Source organism: Callorhinchus milii, unplaced genomic scaffold (genome assembly GCF_018977255.1).
Source record: "Callorhinchus milii isolate IMCB2004 unplaced genomic scaffold, IMCB_Cmil_1.0 Scaffold31, whole genome shotgun sequence".
Classification (NCBI taxonomy): Eukaryota; Metazoa; Chordata; class Chondrichthyes; order Chimaeriformes; family Callorhinchidae; genus Callorhinchus; species Callorhinchus milii.
The window spans coordinates 945,637-964,273 of NW_024704772.1; the positions used below are offsets into that span (position 1 = coordinate 945,637).

Consider the following 18,637-nt stretch of genomic DNA (forward strand, 5'->3'; position numbering starts at 1 on the left):
TGGCCCCTTCATTGGTGTCCATCTGGTCAACGCCAACCTGGACAGTCAGTCCAGTCAGGCCATCGAACTGTCAACTGAACACCTCAGCCCTCGAAGCTGATTGGTGGAGTGAGCTGTCAATCCTGCGTAACACCCGGATATCCTGCAGCTGATTGGCCAAAAATCTGTGTCCCGCCTCCTCCCCCCTCCAACGGTCGCTGAGCCCCCGCCCCCCCCACCCGCCCCCAAAGGCGCGTCTCGTGCGGCGACCGTTAATCAAGCGGAAGCTGGTAGGACAGAGAGGCTGTCAATCAAAGGGAGACGCGCGATCAGATTGGCTACGATCGAGCTAAGTCCCGCCTCCCACCACGATCATGCAGCGAAGGGTGGGCAAGGCGGGGTGTGTGGGTGGAGGCGTTTGATTGACAGCCCCGTCAAGGGCGGAGTCCCACCCCCGCCTCGCCATTGATCGGCGAGGCTGTCCGTCAAGTGGGACCGCGACGCGGATTGGTCATCGAGTCGGCGTTAGTCCCGCCTTCGGCGGCGGTGCGCGCTGACGTAAGGACGCACGGGGGGGTGGGGAAGTGGGTGGGGCGAGAGCGAGCGGTTTGATTGACAGTCGAGGCCTGCCGGGCGAGCGGGAAGGTAAGGCGGTGAGTGGGTCAACGGTTGTCGAACGGTAAACGGTTCATTCAGCGAGGAAACCGCCAAACCGGGCCGGGCCCCGCCGTTTCCGTCACGTTCGGCGCCGCGGAGACGCGCAGGGGAGCGACGGTCGCTCTCCTTCCGCCTCACCCCCTCGCCCGCCCCCGGGAAGGCCTCAGGCCTCGGGCTTTCCTGCGAGCTCAGGCCGGAGTCGGCGAGGGGGGAAGGGAAGGGAGCGGGGTGGCAATTCGAGGCCCTCTCCCCTCAGGGGATCGATGGGCGGACTTGACTTGCCCCGTGCGGCCTTGTCACGTCCAAGTGGCCGCCGATGTCACCGATGTGACTGCCTTTAAATCCCCACCCACCCCAACAGGAAACAGCAGCCACCCCTTCGGTGCAGGGACCCCCCCCCCTCCCTCCCTCCCTCCCCCGAACCATCTCAAGGACAAGCCCTCGGAGAGAGGCACTTTGAGGCAGAAACCTTATCGCGTCTTTGAGGCGGCGCAGAGCGCTTCGAGGGCGTCGCGCGTCGACCGTGTGGGACCGTATCTCGTGGGCGGAACGCAACAGCCGATGACGCACAGCGACGGACCCCCCCCCCCCCCCCACGTGTAGGGTCGTGGATCGAGTTGTCCCATAATTATTATTGTTCTTATTAGGACTTTTTGTTTAAGGGGTTGTCTTCGATCGGCGCGGCCTCCAGAAGCGGTTGCTCCCCGAGGAATCCGCCGCCCTGTTTTCGTGGTGTTTTTGCCCGGTGTTTGGATCCCTCCTCCCTCCCTCCCAACTGTGCTTTTCCATTTCTGCGTTTGGCCGATTTTAAGGAGAGCGATAAATAATTGCAGCGCCTCAGTCCCCCGCTCAGGTGTGCGCTTTGCCTCGGTTAAACGCTCCCGGGTGAAGGGCGCTCTGTAAACCCGAGTGATTGTCTTTTCGATGTGATGGTAAGGCTTGGGTATTTGACGCAGAGCCTCGTCACTTCGGGAGGATGTCTCGAAGGCGCTTCACAGGATTTCAGACTGAAGTGCAGTGGTTATGTGTTGTAGGCAAAGGCAGCAGCCAGTTTACACGCAGCGATGTCCCCCGCAATCAGCAAGAAAGCGAATAGCTATTTTTATCTTGAGGGATTTTAGGACCAGTACACAGGGAGAGAGAGAAACTCGCTTCTCTTCCCGACAGCACCACAGCGGATCTTTAACGTCTGCCTGAACAAGGCGCAGGCGGGGAGCTCGGTTTAATGTCTCATCCGAAGGATAGCATCTTTGTTAATGAGGCGCTTCCCCCCCTCCTCCCCATTGCACTGGAGTGTCAGCCTAGACTGAGCTCAAAGTCTCGATGTGGGTCTGACTCACAGATGAGAGGGCTGCCAACTCATCCAGGCTGACGTAAATGCCTTGACTAAACTGAAGTTTCAATTTGCTGTCTAAAAAATGTTGCCAGTAACTTGCATGAATTGCACTGCCTTAGGAAAGGTTGTGGGATGTTAGTCACTCGTAAGGTTTCAGATGATGGCTTGAGCCGTAAGTCGACGATAAATCATGATACTTAAACTTAATCTAAACTAACCTGAGAGTTCCACGCATCCCACCTGCAAAATCTGGAATGTGCACTCTTTCACTGTAGAGACACATCCTGCTTACCTATTCCTGGAGATTATTAGGCACAGGTTGGCGAGAGCCAAGGATGACCCCAGAGTTTGCTTCGTGATAAATGCTAGGGTCTAACCAGCTAAAACCGCATAGTTTGTCATTGGGAGCATTGCCTGACAAGCTTCCTGCTGCTTGTCCATCCAGGATCACAATATCTGCTAGGGCTTTGGCTTGCAGGGTTAACAGCAGCATCCTGGCCTGAGCATCGTGTCCCAATAACCTGTTCAAGTCATTAAGTACCCGCTGTGTAAAGAGATAATTTCTGGTGCCCTAAATTTGCCCTTCACATACCTTAACCTGTGCCAATATGTTCTGCTGCCTTGTCATATCTGAAGCTGCTGCTTGGATTTACTTTCTCAATCCCTTTTAGCACCTTATACTGTCTACTCCTCTACAAGGTTCCCTTTGAGATGTCCATTTTCCAAGGATAAGTCATATATCTGTTTCTCACTGAGAAGAGAATGAAGGCAGCTATGTTTATTTTAATCGCACTGTAGAATGCCTCACACAGAGGCACTGATATTGGCAGTGTTGCAGCTCTCTGTGAGACATTTTGATGCAACATTTCAAGCTGCTGTGACTTAGTATTTGGCTGAGTGAAGGGCACTCTCAAAATGGCACCTTCCTGACTCGGGGTACCCTCGCTCTAATCTAACCAGCGTTTCAATATGAAGCCACACCTCGGCTCAACACCATTCTCCATGTTGTGTGAATGGAGTTGGCTTCAATGAAAAGAATGTGAGTTTTCTGGCGGAGTAACTCAAATAACAGTCGCTGAACTGGAGAGAAAATAATCCTCGCCTTTGACATAGTGATTGGACTGTAATGCTTAAGTCATCTTGGAGTACTTCACAAGCTTTCTCTAAAGTGAATTGACTGTATTTGTGGCCAAACCCCCCAAAAATGGCAAGAGCAAAGACGCCTGATATTCAAGTGTCTCTTCTGGCTACTATTATCGGTCGATTGAGGCGAGAAAAAAAGCCAGAGTTGCACTCGCTTTATGACTTGTGGAGGCACAGAATGAGACCCAGGAAAGCCCAGTGTGTCTAAACGTGAGGGCTGCAGTGTTGAATATATTTAGGTCTGAATCCTAAAGAGTTCTGACTGACTTTTGCATTCGGCTTGGCTTGAGCTGTGCAATAATAATAATAATAATGCTTGCATTTGATAGAACCTTATCATGTGGTCACAAACGTCTCAAAGCGCTTTGGTACATCCTGTAAAGCGGTGTGACTTGTGTAGGAGACAGAGAGGATAGGCAATGACAGTGCTCGGGTCCGGGGTGGGCAGGGTTATGTTTTGGGGCTGGAGCTTGTTGTTTTTGGATGGAGAAGTTGAGCAAAACTGCAGCCGTGCTAACCTGTCAGTGACGTTCTTGTTACAGGCAGTGACCGCACATCATGCGGCGGCGGAGGAACTCTGGTCAGAGCAGAGGAGAGCAGCCGCGTGACAAAAACCGCACCGTCGAGGCAACATGTAGCTTGACCGAGCGAGGAGGACGATAAAAGAGCACTTTCCTCGGGGGGAAATAGTTGCCGGTTCGATGCTCTGACCAACGAGGAGGATCCCTTAAGGAAAAGGCATCATGACGTCCTCATCGCTTCGGCGACAGATGAAAAACATTGTGAACAATTACTCGGAGGCCGAGATCAAAGTGCGGGAGGCCACCTCCAATGATCCCTGGGGGCCCTCCAGCTCACTGATGGCCGAGATCTCGGACCTGACATACAACGTGGTGGCATTCTCCGAGATCATGAGCATGATCTGGAAGCGGCTGAACGACCACGGCAAGAACTGGCGACACGTGTACAAAGCCCTGATGCTCATGGACTACCTGATCAAGACGGGTTCGGAACGCGTGGCCCAACAGTGCAAGGAGAACATCTTTGCCATCCAGACACTCAAGGACTTTCAGTACATCGACAGGGACGGAAGGGATCAGGGTAAGAACGTAAGAATTTGCTAGGTGAAGGAAGAACTAAGGTCCATCTAGTTCACCTTCCACCATCCTGGCTGTCGCTTGACATCGTTGTATCCCAAACTACATACTGTAACCCGAGATATTGTGGAGTCCTGTAGCAGAGTGGTTAGAGCACTCGCCTCCAAGCGAGAGGACCTGGGTTCGATTCCCGGGCAGGACCAGGTGAAATATTGGCCAAGTTTCCTTACTCCATGCACACACACCCCTGTTTACCTAACAGCAGGTAGGAGCCGGTTGTTAATCGATTGGCAGATCGCTTTTCTGTGGAGAATAATCTTTCCCTTTACAGTCGATTCACTTTACAATGTATTCTGTGAAGCACTTTGAGACATCTTGAAGACTTGATAAGGCGCTATATCAAATGCAAGGATTATTATTATTTGAAAAAGTGTAGTGACTGTGTTTCTGTATTCAAACGCGGCAGTTAATTTGGTGCAGAACAAGATACCATATCTGATTTATTGAGATTGCTGTTAACCAGGAGACTGGGGCAAAGCTCTCTTCTCTCTGTTTTTAATCGCATTGTGAGATCTTTAACATCCTCTCCAGATGGGAGCTCAGATTTTAAAGTCTGATCTGAAGGATAGTTTCTCTGACAGTGCAGCACTCTCCCAGTATTGCACTGGACTGTGAGCTCAGTGATCCTGACTTAGGGCTGGAACCCACCAAGTTATAGTTCTGAGGGAGGGAGGGGTGCCAATTCAGCCAGGCTTGACACCTACTTAGTTTTTGATCTACAAATATCTCTTTAAGAGCGTGAAAACATTTAGCAGGTCTCAAAGGTGTCCATGCCTGAAAAAATCCCCGCAGTTTCTGGTGAAGAGGAAAAAAAAGTACACAAGTTTTGATTATCGACCGATAAAGATTGGGGCTATTCTCAACGGCTGGAAAGTCCTAATTGCTGGAGTTCAGAGCCCTACAGACGGGCATAGAGAATGTGGGTGAGGGGATACGGGTTGAAGAAAAGATTGAGGCCATCATGATCAAATTTTTTGCTGAGCGCTTGTGGCTGGGCTCACACAGAGTGACCACTTGGGACGAGGTGCCACGTTTTAATCGGACTTCGGTGCTTTGAGGAGCAACCAAAACAATAAAAAAAAATTCGACTACCATCTTTAGATTGTTAGAACTTTTTCAGATCAGAAGAGTTGTCGATTGGACCCATGATTTCCTACTGTTAAAAGATTTTAAAAAAGGGTGTGCTTAACACCGTTCAGTTCTAATTAAACCCGTTCTGTCGTGCACTTCGAGACGTTTCTTCACAAGAGACGCGGTGTCAATTTTAACTTGCTGTAGAGAGAATCGTGGATGCCTGTGGTGGGTGTGGTTGCTTACAAAGTTCTGGTCTGATCAGTTAGAGGAAGACGCGTCAGAAATAAATGGTGTCGTATTAGCAGCCCGACTTTTAAGAGCCTGAGATTTTAAGACTGAGGGCAAATAAAAGTGTTCTCACAATATTAATAATCCTGGCATTTGATACAGCGCCTTATCACGTCTTCGAGACGTCTCAAAGCGCTTCACAGAATATACTGTAAAGTGAATTGACTGTACTTTGTGGGCGAAAGGTGGCAGCCGATTGCGCACAGCAGTGTCCCACAATCAGTCGTGGATTGAGTGACCAAATTATCATTATTTTGGAACGGATTATCACGCGTGAAAAAGCAATCCGCCAGTCGAATAACCACCGGGTTCCTACTTGTTAGATAAACAGAGGCGTGTGTATGGAGTAAGGAAACTTGCCCAACATTTCATCCCGCCCGGGAATCGAACCCGGATCCTCTCGCTTACAAGGCGAGTGTGCTAAATGCTGAGCTACTCCACTCTTGCTGGTGATTGGGAGGTACAAGTATCAGGTCAGCAATGGTGGTGAGGCCAGTGACCACAGCGGTCACCGATCATCTGCATAAGCTTTGTTTTGGTGTTGGCGACTCACACCAATGCTTCAGAATCTTTATAAAAAGAAATTACGAGCTGTGTGAGTGAAACTGTGCTGAGATCTAGCAGCCCTGTCTTGTTGGTCTGTCTGAACACACCGCATCATCCATATCAGGAAATGTCTGACTAGCTACTGAGTCTCGCCCAAAGAACCAGTGCGGGGAGGAGGGGAGAGGAAGGGAGACTACCAAAACATATTTCGTAGAATTTCACAGCACAGAAGGAGGCCTCTCAGCCTTTGCGCCTCTCTGTGAAAGAGCTCTCCATTCACTTCCACTTCTTTGCTCTCCTCCCACCCCCACCGCACACACACGCACACACTCCCCCTCCCCCTCCCCCGCCCCACACACGCAGATGCACCCCTTTGTATTTTTCTTTTTAAAATATTAGTCCAATTCCCTTTTAAAAATCTGTTACGGATTCTGTTTCAGACTCCGTTTTTGGTTTCCTCGGTATTCTGTGTCCTAATAACTATCCTTTGTATGAATAAAAATGACACTTCCTTTTATTTCGGTGACTATCTTACATTTATGCCCTGAAATGACTGACTCACCACTCACGGGAACTAGCTTCTTCCTGTTGAAGGGGGCGGGGAAATCAACCAACAACAACTTGCATTTATATAGACAGATGGTGCCTGTCGGGCAGGTTAGCATCTCGTAGCGCCACGATGGATCCTACAGCTGATTATTATCGGATGTGGAGTGTGGGAACATTGGATGAGTTTTGACTGTTAAGTGCTGGGTTATCGGGAAGTTTACTTGAGTTCGAGAGAGACATTTGCAGCGAAAGCAGGCAGAGAGAGAGAGAGAGAGAGAGAGAGGTGTGTGATCTCAAGGCCGTGGTGGTTGGTACATGAAGCTACCTGTTTAACCTGGCTGGGTTGTCCTGTGGTCGATCTTGCCGCACATCCCTGTCTGTCGGTGAGTTGATTTTCCTCGGAATTCTTGTTGAGGTGCGGTGCCTCTCTTCCCCAGGATTAGCTTCGCCTTGTTTTATTGTCAGCCGCCTCAGACACGCAAGTGACAGCTTCTCGGTGGCAGAAAACAACAATTTAGTTTCTGTTGTGTCAGCGGTTTTCACAGTCTCTATTGAAGGCTGAAGCCCTCTTTATCTCGAGGTTCTGTGGCCTACATCTCCAGGTCTATAGTTGACCACGTCCTTTGTCGAGTGACCGCGGTCACAGTAAACCAATGGTGTGACGGGGCAGCTTTATTGTGTCTCTGAGATGTCTCAAAATACACCGTCAAGTTAGTTAACTGTATGTTTTGTGGGCGAAACGCGGCGACCAATTGCGCACAGCAGCGTCCCCACAAAGAGTCGTGGATCATAACCAAATTATTTTTACTTGGCTGCCGGGGGCCGGGCGCCTATCAGATGCGTGCATTATTATTTATTATTATTATTGTTCTTTCTTCCCTGAGCAGGCATCAACGTGAGGGAGAAGTCCAAGCAGCTGATCGCCCTGCTGAAAGATGACGAGAGGTTGCGTGTGGAGCGCAGCCACGCGCTCAAGACGAAGGAGCGGATGTCCAGCGTGACCACAGCGGTCGGCAGCAACAACCAGATCATGTTTGGCCGGGGTTCCAGCCACCCCAACCTGTCCACCAGCCAGTCAGACGAGTGCGGCAAAGTGGGCGGCTCGCCGGCCTCCTACCACGGCTGTAAGTGCGCCCGGGACGTTTTCGAACGCGTTGATTTTTAAAATCCCTTCACTCCCTGGCATCTCCCTACCCGTCCCGACCCGCTTACTCGCAACCCACAATCCGTTCGGCTGGCTCTGGCCTCCTGCACGTTCCTCGTGCCCTCCGTTCCACCATTGGGTGGGGGGGGGGCTATGCTTTTAGCCACTACGCCCTGCAACTCTGGATCACTTTTCCTCTATCCCTCTGCCTTGCCCCTTCCTTCCCCATCTTCAGGCTGCATCTGAAGACCTTCCTCTTCGCCGGCCACCTCCCCTCCCCCCGGCCTCTTGCGGTGCTGTAACGGCCTGATTCTGGGGAGATGAAGACGCTAGATGTGGCGAGGATTGTGTTGCTCTGATTATGATTACCGCACTGTTTCCCTCTCGCCAGCGACTTCCCCGAAGATCTCCTCGGAGCTGGAGCAGACGAGGCCGCAGACGAGCGGGGAGGAGGAGCTGCAGCTACAGTTGGCGCTAGCCATGAGCCGCGAGGAGGCCGATCAGGTGCCCGCCCGAGGAGGGGGCAATATCGAGGGCTTGCCCAGGGAGCTGGTGGGTTTGTCTGCCTCCCCGTCCACATTCCCTGTCCCTGTCCCATCAGGACGCGGTGCATGTTTGAGAAGAGAGAAAATAGACGCAAAATAATAATAATACTAATAATCCTTAGATTTGATACAGCGCCTTATCATGTTGTTGATGTGTCTCAAAGCGCTTCACAGAATACATTGTAAAGTGGAGTGACTTGTGTTTTGTGGGTGAAACTTGGCAGCCAATTGCACACAGCAGTATCCCACAAACAGTCGTCGATTGAGTGACCTAATTATTATTTTGTTAAGGGATTTTTTTACCCCCAGGAAGCAATCCCTCAATCAATTAACAACCAACCTACTGCTGGGTAAACAGAGGTGTGTGTGTGGAGTAAGGAAACTTGCCCAACGTCTCGCCTGTCCCGGCCGGGTATCGAACCTGAGTCCTCTCGCTTGCGAGGCGAGTGTTCTAACCACTACTCTACGGGGCTCCACGTAACTGACCGGGTGTCACGTCAGTCAGTGGGACGCTGCCCGCTTTCGGGGAAACTGTTCTGTCCCTCGTATCCTATCAGAAACTTCTCCTCAAGTTGGTTAAGGCCAACGACGACTCTTTGTGGATCAGTGCTTCGTATTACACTTCACTTAACGGCTCGGCCTCTTTACGACGTGGCCACACAAAGCGTTTGACCCCAGAATGGTGGCTGCCCAGTGTAACCAGAGCGCACACACTCGCTCTCTCTCTCGCTTTCCCCCACACAGATTTTCAAAGGTGCCCCCACTACCAGCCAGCAGAGGAGTGTCGCGTTGACACTGGGTGTGCAGGTAAGGCTGACCATTACCTGGATTGAGAGAGTAAACTCCGCGCTCACAGGACAGAGGCGGATGACTGACGGGCTTTCCAACCTCTCCGCAACTGAGCCCGGAAGAAAGATTGATCACGCTTGTTTTTTTTTCTGGGTTCAAGACCCACGTCCGGACGTGAGCTCACAGTCTACGCTACCTCAATCCCTCCCTCCGCCTTTCCCTCTCCTTTGCCCATCTCTCACCTGAAGACCAACCCACTGACAGTCACCCGCTTCCCCGAACCCCCCCCCCCGCCCGCCCCCCCACACACCCTGCTCGGTGTTGTACTACACCACTATTAAGCGCTCTGAGATGCGTGTATGTGAAGGGCACTGAGTTGCAGTGTCTGTCAAGGGAGGGAGGGGAAAGTGTGGGAGGGGTGGTGGGGAAAGGAGAGAGGACCGATGTTTTACGCCATATGTTGCTATGCGCAGGGGGACAGGCGACGCCGGGGAGATGACTTACGGCTGCAGCTGGCGATGGAGGAAAGCCGACAAAAACTACAGATATCCACAGCCGAGCCTCAGGGAGCGGAGGTAAAGCCGGGAACTGGCCTCACAGGGAATGTGATCGCTCAATCCATGGCTGTGTGTTGTGGGTCACTGCTGTGCGCAATTGGCTGCCGCAGAACATACAGTCAATCCACTTTGTAGACTCTCCTGTGAAGCGCTTTGAGACGTCGCGGCGACGCGATCCAGCGCTGTATCAAATGCAGGGATTATTGTTATTTTGTGCGTCACTATGGCGAGATCCATCACAGTGCACTGTCTGCTCCTTTCCACAGCCTTCTCTGCTGGACCTGACGGACTCCTCGCCGTCTGCCCTGACACAGAAAGCCGACCCCTGGGGAACGCCCTTCCCATCAGCAGCAGCAGCTCCGGCCGCCAAGCCTGACCCCTGGGCTGCCGTGTCCGGTCCGGCCCCCACCTCCGACCCTTGGAAGCAAATGGGTAAATCGTCCCGGCGTAGTGCAGGGTGTTGGGTGGTTCCCAGCGACTCAGTCAGTTGACGTGTAGCAGACGTGGCTTGGGTGGTTAGAGCACTCGCCTCGCAAGCGAGAGGACCTGGGTTCGATTCCCGGACAGACAAGTTTCCTTATTCCACATACTCGCATGCCTCTGCTTACCTAGTAGTAAGTAAGGAACCGGACAGTTAGTTGATTGGCGAATCACTTTGCGGGGGTAATAAGTCCTCCCCCCCCCCCCAAAAAAAAAAATTGGTCACTCAATGGCTGCCGTGTTTCACCCACAAAATATAGTCACTCTGAGGCGTTGGCCTACACGAAGGAGTGAGTTATTGTTGTCGTGTTTGTCCCAAGTCACAAGCCTTGTTCTCCCGCCCTCTCGCAGCAGGCTCCAGGCTGGCCGCCGCCTCTGACCCATGGGGAGCCGAACCCCAACAGAAGACCACCGACCCCTGGGCCTCGGTGACACCAGCCCCCAGTAGAGATCCCTGGGCCCCGGCCTCTCCCACCTCAGGTACTGTTTCTCGTTGAAGTGGAGTCCTGTAGCTCAGTGGTTAGAGCACTCGTCTCGCAAGCAAGAGGAACCGGGTTCGATTCCCAAAAAGTTAGACAAGTTCCTTTACTCCATACACCCACACACACACACACACACACACACACACACGCCTGTTTACCTCGCGGTGTGCAGGAACCTGGTTGTTGATTGGCAGATCACTTTCCGGGGGTAATAAAAAAAATTCACTCAATCCACGTCTGTTTGTGGGGGACGCCGCTGTGCGCAACTGTCGGCCGCGTTTCGCCCACAAAACACACAGTCACTCCACTTTACCAGGTATCCCGCGAGGCGCTTTGCGAGATGTCTCAAAGACGTGATAGGGCGCTTTATCAAATGCAAGGGTTGTTATTGTGCTGTGCTTGAGGGGTGTTGAAGGGAGCTGGGGACCAATCTCTCTCTCTCTCTCTCCCTTCCTCTTCACAGTGGCCTCTCCTTTCCAATTGTTCAGCGCGACGGACACCACGGTGACAGATGACTTCTCAGCGTTCAGCGCTTTGAGAGGCTCCCCGAAGAAGCCGGAGGGTCAGGGAGCAGGTGAGTTTTGACTCTTAACAAGTCCTGGTTCGGCCAGAGCTCCGCGCTTGCCGAGGGGAAGTTTATCCCTGAAGGTCTCAACAACAACAACAACAATAAATGACATTTCCACGGTGCCTCTCACGTCAGGAGAACGTCCCGAGGCGATGGGACAGTCAGGGATTTGGATCCAAACTGGGGATTGGGATGAGGAGGTTTTCAGGCAGTGGGGGGGGGTTGGTTAGGAGGGTGATCAGATGGCGCGGTTGACGAAGAGGCAAGGCGCAGGGCAGGGAAAGCGAGGGCAGGAGGGTGACCGATGGCGTTAGGGTTAGGTAAGAGGCTGATTGTTTACTGTGACTCTGGACTCCGCAGGTGGCAGATTTGAGGCGTTATCCGATGGGCTGACCACTCCGCCCGGCCGCACTGCCAGCCCCGACATGTTTGACATGTCCCGCATGTCCAGCAGCGTGGAGCCCACCCCTAAACACCAGCCGGCCTTGGCCGCACACAAAAACCCCGAAGCTTTCCTCGGGCCCAACGCCTCGCTCGTCAACCTGGACACCCTGGTCACCCGCACCCCACAGCCCAACCTCAACACTAACCCCTTCCTCGCACAGGGTGAGCGGAACGTTTGGTGTTCGGGGGGGAGATGGGGTGTGGGTTAGCAGCCGGTGGTGGTGGCGGCGAGGGGGAAACGGGGAGGGGGCAAAGGGGTGCGAGGGTGGGCGGAAGGAGAGAGGGAAGGAGAGGGAGGGAGGGAAGGGGGTGGCGGGAGGGAATGGGAGAGAGGGTGAGGTTTGGGAAGGAGAGTCGGTTTGCTTTATCGGTTCGTGCCGTTCTCTTGTGATTCCCACGGCCAAAGCCCGAAGACCTGTCCACTTCCTCCTGCCCGAGGGTTAGCTCGTCTGTATTTGTTACAGCAATAATCTTTATATAGTGCCAAGCTCAGTGGGTTTGCATCTCTCTCACTTTCTCTCTTTTTTTCCCCCTCTCTCTCTCCCCCCCCCCAACCCCCTTCCTCTTCTATCCCCCTCTCCCTCTCGCCCTCTCTCTCCCCCTCCGCTCCTAACCGTACTCCCTCTTCCCCCCCCATCCCTCTCGCCCTCTCTCCCCACCATCTCTCTCCCCCTCCTCTCCCTCCCCCTCCTCTCCCTCCCTCGCTCCCTGTTCCCCCCCCCCACCCCCTCTCTCCCTCTCCCCCCCCTCTCTCTCTCTCTCTCCCGCAGGTGTGTCGGCCGCCACAGCCAACCCGTTCCACAGCTCGCAGCCCGCGGTACCCGCCTGTGGTGGGCCCGTGTCCCAGACCCCGTTCGGGCCGGTGGCTCCGGTCAGTGCCAGCCCCGCCCCCTTTGCGGGGGTGCCGGGGGGCGGGGGCCCGATGATGGTGGGCGGGGCCCAGGTGGTGGGTGGGCCGGTGATGCCAATGCCGCTGAGCTCTGCCATGACAGGCCCCGCCTATGTGGCCATGGTGACCCCACCCCCTCCCACAGGACCGCCTCCCAGGTCCACCAATCCCTTTTTATTATGATGCCCAAACCCGGGGCCGATTCAACTCACGTCCAAACCTAAACTCAGCGACGATGGAGTCTTCTGTTTTGCCGTCCGGGATTTAGCCCAAACCCCCCGCCCCCCACCACGAGCCTCACCCACAGCTCTCCCCTCGTGACGGCGCAGCTTGGTGTTGGTGGGGGCTGGGGGTGGGAGGTAGACGGGGAGGGGAAGGGGTGGGGGCAGAGAGAGAGAGAGAGAATAGAAAGGGCAAGGCAACAGCAAACAAGGCACAGATCTGTTTGTTCCCGTGAAGGTTTGGGGTTGGGGGTGTGTAAGGATCTCTGAAAGCGACTGTGGTTGTGATGTGGCCTCATTGTGGTATAAAATGTCCCTGTTTCTTGTGCATCCTTCTCTTCCTCTTCGCTTTCTGCCCCCCCCCCCGAAACTCCCCCGAAACTCCCCCACCCCTCCCCACCCGCCCTCCCCACGCTCCCAGCACCACGTAGGTTTGTTTTTGTTGAGCAGCCCTCTCCGACTATCACGTTAGAGGATTCCCCCCCATGTCATCGCTGCCCTGAGCCGCTTTTTAGCCCAGTTCTGAACCACCTAGAGTTGTAGAGGTGAGGAAAACGGGAGAGCAAATCATACCGGAGTTCCCGTAGTGTAGTGGTTAGCGCACACACCTCACGAGTGAGAGGACCTGGTTGTGAGTCGATTGGCGGATCTCTCTTGTGGGGGTAATAATCTCTTCCAACAAAATAATATTAGTTTGGTCATTCATGCCACGACTGTTGTGGGGACACTGCTGTGCGCACTTGGCTGCTGAGCTTCACCCACGTAACACACAGTCACTCCACTTTACAGTGTATCCTGTGAAGCGCTTTGAGACGTCTCAACGACGTGATAAGGCGCTGCATCAAATGCGAGGATTATTATTGGTCCAGGCATTACATCTCATCCTGAATCCACTCCCAGTTCTTTGTGTACGTGTGGCTTGACATCACCGTGCTTTCTACCAAGCTGTGAAATCTCATAATATATATATATATTGTGTTTAGGAACAAAAAGGTATGTCTCTCACTATCCCGAAAGAATTTAAGGTACTCGTGATAAAGGGAACGCCGTGGGCTGCCGAGCAATCAGTGTAGTACACACTACCCTATCTCAGCAACGTGTGTGCGCAGTTGGCTGCCGCGTTTCGCCCGCAAAACATACAGTCAATTCACTTTACAGTATATCCTGTGAAGCGCTTTTGAGACGTCTCGAAGACGTGATCAGGCGCTGTATCAAATGCGAGGATTATTGTTGTTATTAACTTACTGTGGACTCGTCTTTCAGTCTCTGATTTCAGTATTAAAATAGAGTGTTTTTTTAAAAAAAAATATATATATAGTTCGGGTAAACCACGCAAAGTGTTGTAAGCTGTATTTATGTTTTTACCAGACACTACTACACATGAGTTTACAAGTTTTTTTTAGTGTTAATGTTTACTGGCTGAATTGCTTGGAATCTGCCACTCTACTCCACCATTATCCCCAGAGGGGCTTTTTTTTAATCAACCCCCTTCCCCCCCCCCCCCCCCCCCCCCGCGTGTGTGTGAGTGAGTTTGTGCGCGTGTGCATCTTTGTGTGTTAAGTGTAAGTGAGTGTTAAGCCCTCTGGGATGCCAGCGTGCGCGAGGGGTGCTGTGTAAATGCAAGTCGTCGTCGTGTGTGTGTGGGGTGTGTGTGTGTGTGTGTGTCTGTTTTTGAGTGTGTTTGTGTCTGTGAGTGTGGGTATGTGTCTGCTTTTGAGTGCGTCCGTGTGAGTGCGCGTGTGCACGTGTTAACCTTAGCGTTCTTTTTTTACACCCACTGGTCCCATCGTGCTCACTGCTGTTTGTCGGGGTCCGATCTCGTTCGTGTGTGTGTGAGAGACAGACAACAAGTGAGTTGAACCTCAGGCCCTAAAATTCCACCTGATCTCTGGCGGGCAGCGAGACACGTTCTGTATTAGAATTTTTGTGGCGAGACCCCTCCCCACCCCCCACCCCACCCCCCACCCAACATCCGATTAAATGGGATCAACGCAGCAATTTCTAATTGTTGAAGGATGCGCGGGGTGGGGGGGGTGGGGGGGGTGGGGAGCGTTTAGGAATGAGAGAAAGGGAACCGAATTAACCTGCAGATCCCCGCTTGACCTGGCGTGGTGTTTTCAATGCGATTCACGTAGACTAAACGGAAGAAACTTAAGGCCGGCCGGGCGCAGTTGGCTTGCCGCGTTCCGCCCACAAGGAGCACAGTCACCACACTTCACGGCACGTCCTGCGAAGCGCTTTTGAGACAAGCGCTCGAACCCGTGACGAGGCGCTATTTCGAATGCGAGGCTTGTTAATAGATTAATAATGTTAAATCTCCTCTGCCCACTTGGGATCCGTTGCCATTTTAGTCTGTAACCGGGGCTTGCGGGAGCCGCTGTGTGTTATGTTGCAGTGTTGTTGTGCTTGTGCTCTCTTCACGTTCATACTGTACTGCGCATGAAAGGATCTCAGATCAGAACCGCGCGATTTCTATCAAAGGAAATCCTCCCCGTTTACAGACTTTATCTCTAGTTTTCTTTCTCTCGTCATCTCGCAGAGCCTGGTATAATTTTTTTTTTTCCCCCTCTTCTTCTCTCGCTCACGCCCACGTGTTTGCATTTGCAGCGACTCTTGTGTCTGTGAGTTGAGGCGATCGCTTTGAAAATGTGGTCTGTGCGTGTGTGCTTGTGCGCGCGTTTGCTCCTTTCCAATTCAGTATTATGGTTTGTTGCAAATCTTAACAGTGCGCAGAGGGGACCTCGTGACCCGACACGTATTCTTTCAGGAGAGAAGAGAAAAGGGCATTGCGCATTTTGATGGGAGATTTAAGGTGTTTCTTCAGAGACTCAGTGAATTAGGAGGGTCAGGTCATTTGGAGTCTTGCAGCTTAGAGGTTAGAGCACTCGCCTCACAAGCGAGAAGACCTGGGTTCGTTAAGTTTCCTTATTCCACACACACACACACACACACCTGTGTTTACCTTGCGATGAGTAGGAACCCGGTTGATTGGCAGATCGACTTTCCTGGGGTAATAATCCCTTCCAAAAACAAAATAATGATTTGATCACTCAATCCATGACTGTTTGTGGGACTCTCCTGTGCTGCTGGGTTTCTCCCACAAAAAGTACAGTCAATTAACTTCACATATTCTGTGAAGTGTTTTCAAACGTCTCGAAGACGTGATAAGGTGTTATATCAAATGCAAGATTATTATCATTATTATTTCCCGCTGCCAACAGTTGTAAGAAGCTTTGGGTTTGGGTGGAACACAGGCTGACACGTTACTGTAACAGCAGCACAGACACCAGTGAGTGACCGGGCAGCTGAGCTCCATCCTGCGAGCTGGAGGTTTACGCAAACAATAAGGGAAAGAAAAGCACTTTGCGAATGGGACAAACCGCGGCCAAACGCAGACCCCGACCCCCAATTTTTTTAAAAAAATATAAAAAAAACTAAACCCTTAGTGCAGATTCAGTTAGCCGTCTGAAGGATTGATTTCAGTAGTGCATCATATGCATTTATTAATTTATTATTCCTAAGAATTAAATGTCTTGTATAAAGCTATTTATCCTGCTGTAGTGAGTCTCGGAGCTGGTGGAAGAGGAGGGTGGGGATTGGGGTGGTGGGAGAAAGGAATGGGGAGGTGAGAAGCAGAAGGTGAGGTGGATTCTCGGGTCTGGTTGTTTCAGGTTTTCGCTCTCTCCGCATCCATCTGTCCCCGTGTGTCCCGTCCTCCTCGCTCCCCTGCTATTTACTTGGACGATACTGTATGTATTTTGGGAAGAAATGTTTGCCAATATCGTTAGTGATGCTGTACATTGTACTTAAATGTTTTCGTACCGCCGTCAAACCCTGAACACGAATCGCAAACGAGAACTGTGGCGAACCTTTGGTTGGGTGTCTGGAGTCCAGTTTGCTGGAGAGAGTGGAAGGCAGTGGGCAGCAGTATTCATCTCACAGTATTAGCGTCAAAGATAGTATTAGCCTCACAGGTCAAAAGAACTTGCTTTTAATAGTTCTGTCACTTCAGGAATCCCAAAGCTGTTTGGGCTCTTCCATTCCCTCGACAAACACTCGTCTTCCCTCCGCCCTCTCCTCCCGCCACACAAACCCGTTCGCCAACGTCAGGTCAGGCACTCCGGCAGCTATCGGATGAGACGGTCACTGGCCAGAGTTTTATAACACGTAGAAATATGATGACGGGGGTATGGGGCAGCAGCCAGACAGACACCTGTGCTCGCATCAAGAGCAAGACACTGGACTCTGAATTACTTGGCAATGTGATTAGTCCTGTAGCATAATGGTTAGAGCACTTGCCTCACAAGCGAGAGGATCCGGGTTCGATTCCTAGACAGGGAGAAACGTTGGGCAAGTTTTCTTACTCCACACACACACGCGCGCGACTCTGTTTTCCAGCAGTAAGTAGGAACCCGGTTGTTAGTCGATTGGTGGATCGCTTTTCCAGCGGTGATAAACCCTTCAAAGAAATAGTCAATTCACTTTACAGTATATGCTGCAAAGCGCTTTGAGGTGTCGGGAAGACATAATAAGGTGCCATATCAAATGCAGGGATTATTATTATTTGAAGTGCTGCCGGTGTCTGGGCTCAGCCACGTTCCTGAAGGAACACAAGGCTTTCAGAGGTAACAGAGTCAGGTAGTTCCCGGCAAAGAAGGGGAATTTAAAACAGGGCAAACCGGGCTGGTCAGCTGTTTAGAAAATAATTAAATAGATGACTACACTTCTGGGAACACTGCAGCTAAACCTTCGTTACAGCTCTCACTAACATTTGCTGTAGATATCAAACCTGTTTTGTTCTTTTTAAAAAAAAAACACAAGTTTAAAACCACTTTGGCTGCATTAACTGTACCCACAGAAAATTAAAGTATTGTGAATCTGTCACAAGCTTCGAGTGTGTGTTCTCTTCACACCAGCAGTAACGGACAGCCCTGCGACCACCATGTATGGGTTGTAGTTTTTTTTTGGGGGGTTGGGGGGGGGGGGAAATTGGGGGCGACAGAGAGAATCTCGGAGTGAAATGTCTTTCTTCCCTTCACCCACCGATGACAGGATGGATTCAGTGAGAAACAATTTTCACTCTTCTCAACCCACCTCCGTTGGGTGTTGTGGCTCCTTTTTGCTTTGGAAGTGAAGTTTGAATTGCATAAACATTCTCCGCACGGACTCATTTCCTGCCCTCCCCCCAAAGAATGGAATTCTAAAAGCCAAACAGCGCTCTGTGACACCGAGCTCTGCGATATTCGCTGGTTAGACTCCAGCAATTACCCCAACGCACACTCTGGGGTTCACCCCCCCCCCCCCCCAGCCTCGGCTCTCGTCAACCTGCACCTAATACTCGGGAATTAGGTAAGGATGAATGCATTTCTCCGAGGAGAGGAGAGAGAGAGAGAGAGAGCGTATTCCATTCCAACAATCTCGTCCCCGGGGTTTGCACGTGTGGGTGGGATCCATGGAATTCTCAGCTTGGTTTGGAGGCTCTTAAGCAACGGCGATGTGGGTTTCCGCGCGTGTGTCAGACACCCGGTCGACCCCACCCAAAAAAAACTTGTCGCGTTTCAACTTATTAAATTACTTGTGGGTTAAAAAGCAAGAAACTTAAAAAAAAAAACATTGAAATAACTTGCATTTATCAGTGCCAATTAAAAATCAGGATCACATTGTTACAGTCTTTTTATATATATATTTTTAAAAAAAAACACAGATGCACAAAATGCAAACAGGCACCTTTAACAGTCACAAAATGTATTATCGGGTGATAAAGTTTTAAAACGTATTTCCTCCCCCCC

The 18,637-nt window shown here is 51.7% G+C and overlaps 1 protein-coding gene across 1 annotated transcript; it reads left to right on the plus strand.

Annotated features, from left to right (window-relative positions):
• Positions 1 to 557: 557 nt before the first annotated feature.
• On the plus strand, positions 558 to 12,810 carry LOC103189426 (epsin-2-like). Its single transcript, XM_042344921.1, has 11 exons — positions 558 to 624; positions 3,658 to 4,216; positions 7,617 to 7,853; positions 8,265 to 8,425; positions 9,163 to 9,225; positions 9,681 to 9,782; positions 10,031 to 10,196; positions 10,596 to 10,724; positions 11,190 to 11,300; positions 11,655 to 11,900; positions 12,509 to 12,810. Exons 2-11 carry the CDS (start codon positions 3,859 to 3,861, stop codon positions 12,808 to 12,810), a joined length of 1,875 nt encoding a protein of 624 aa, XP_042200855.1. The 5' UTR covers positions 558 to 624; positions 3,658 to 3,858.
• Positions 12,811 to 18,637: the final 5,827 nt, after the last annotated feature.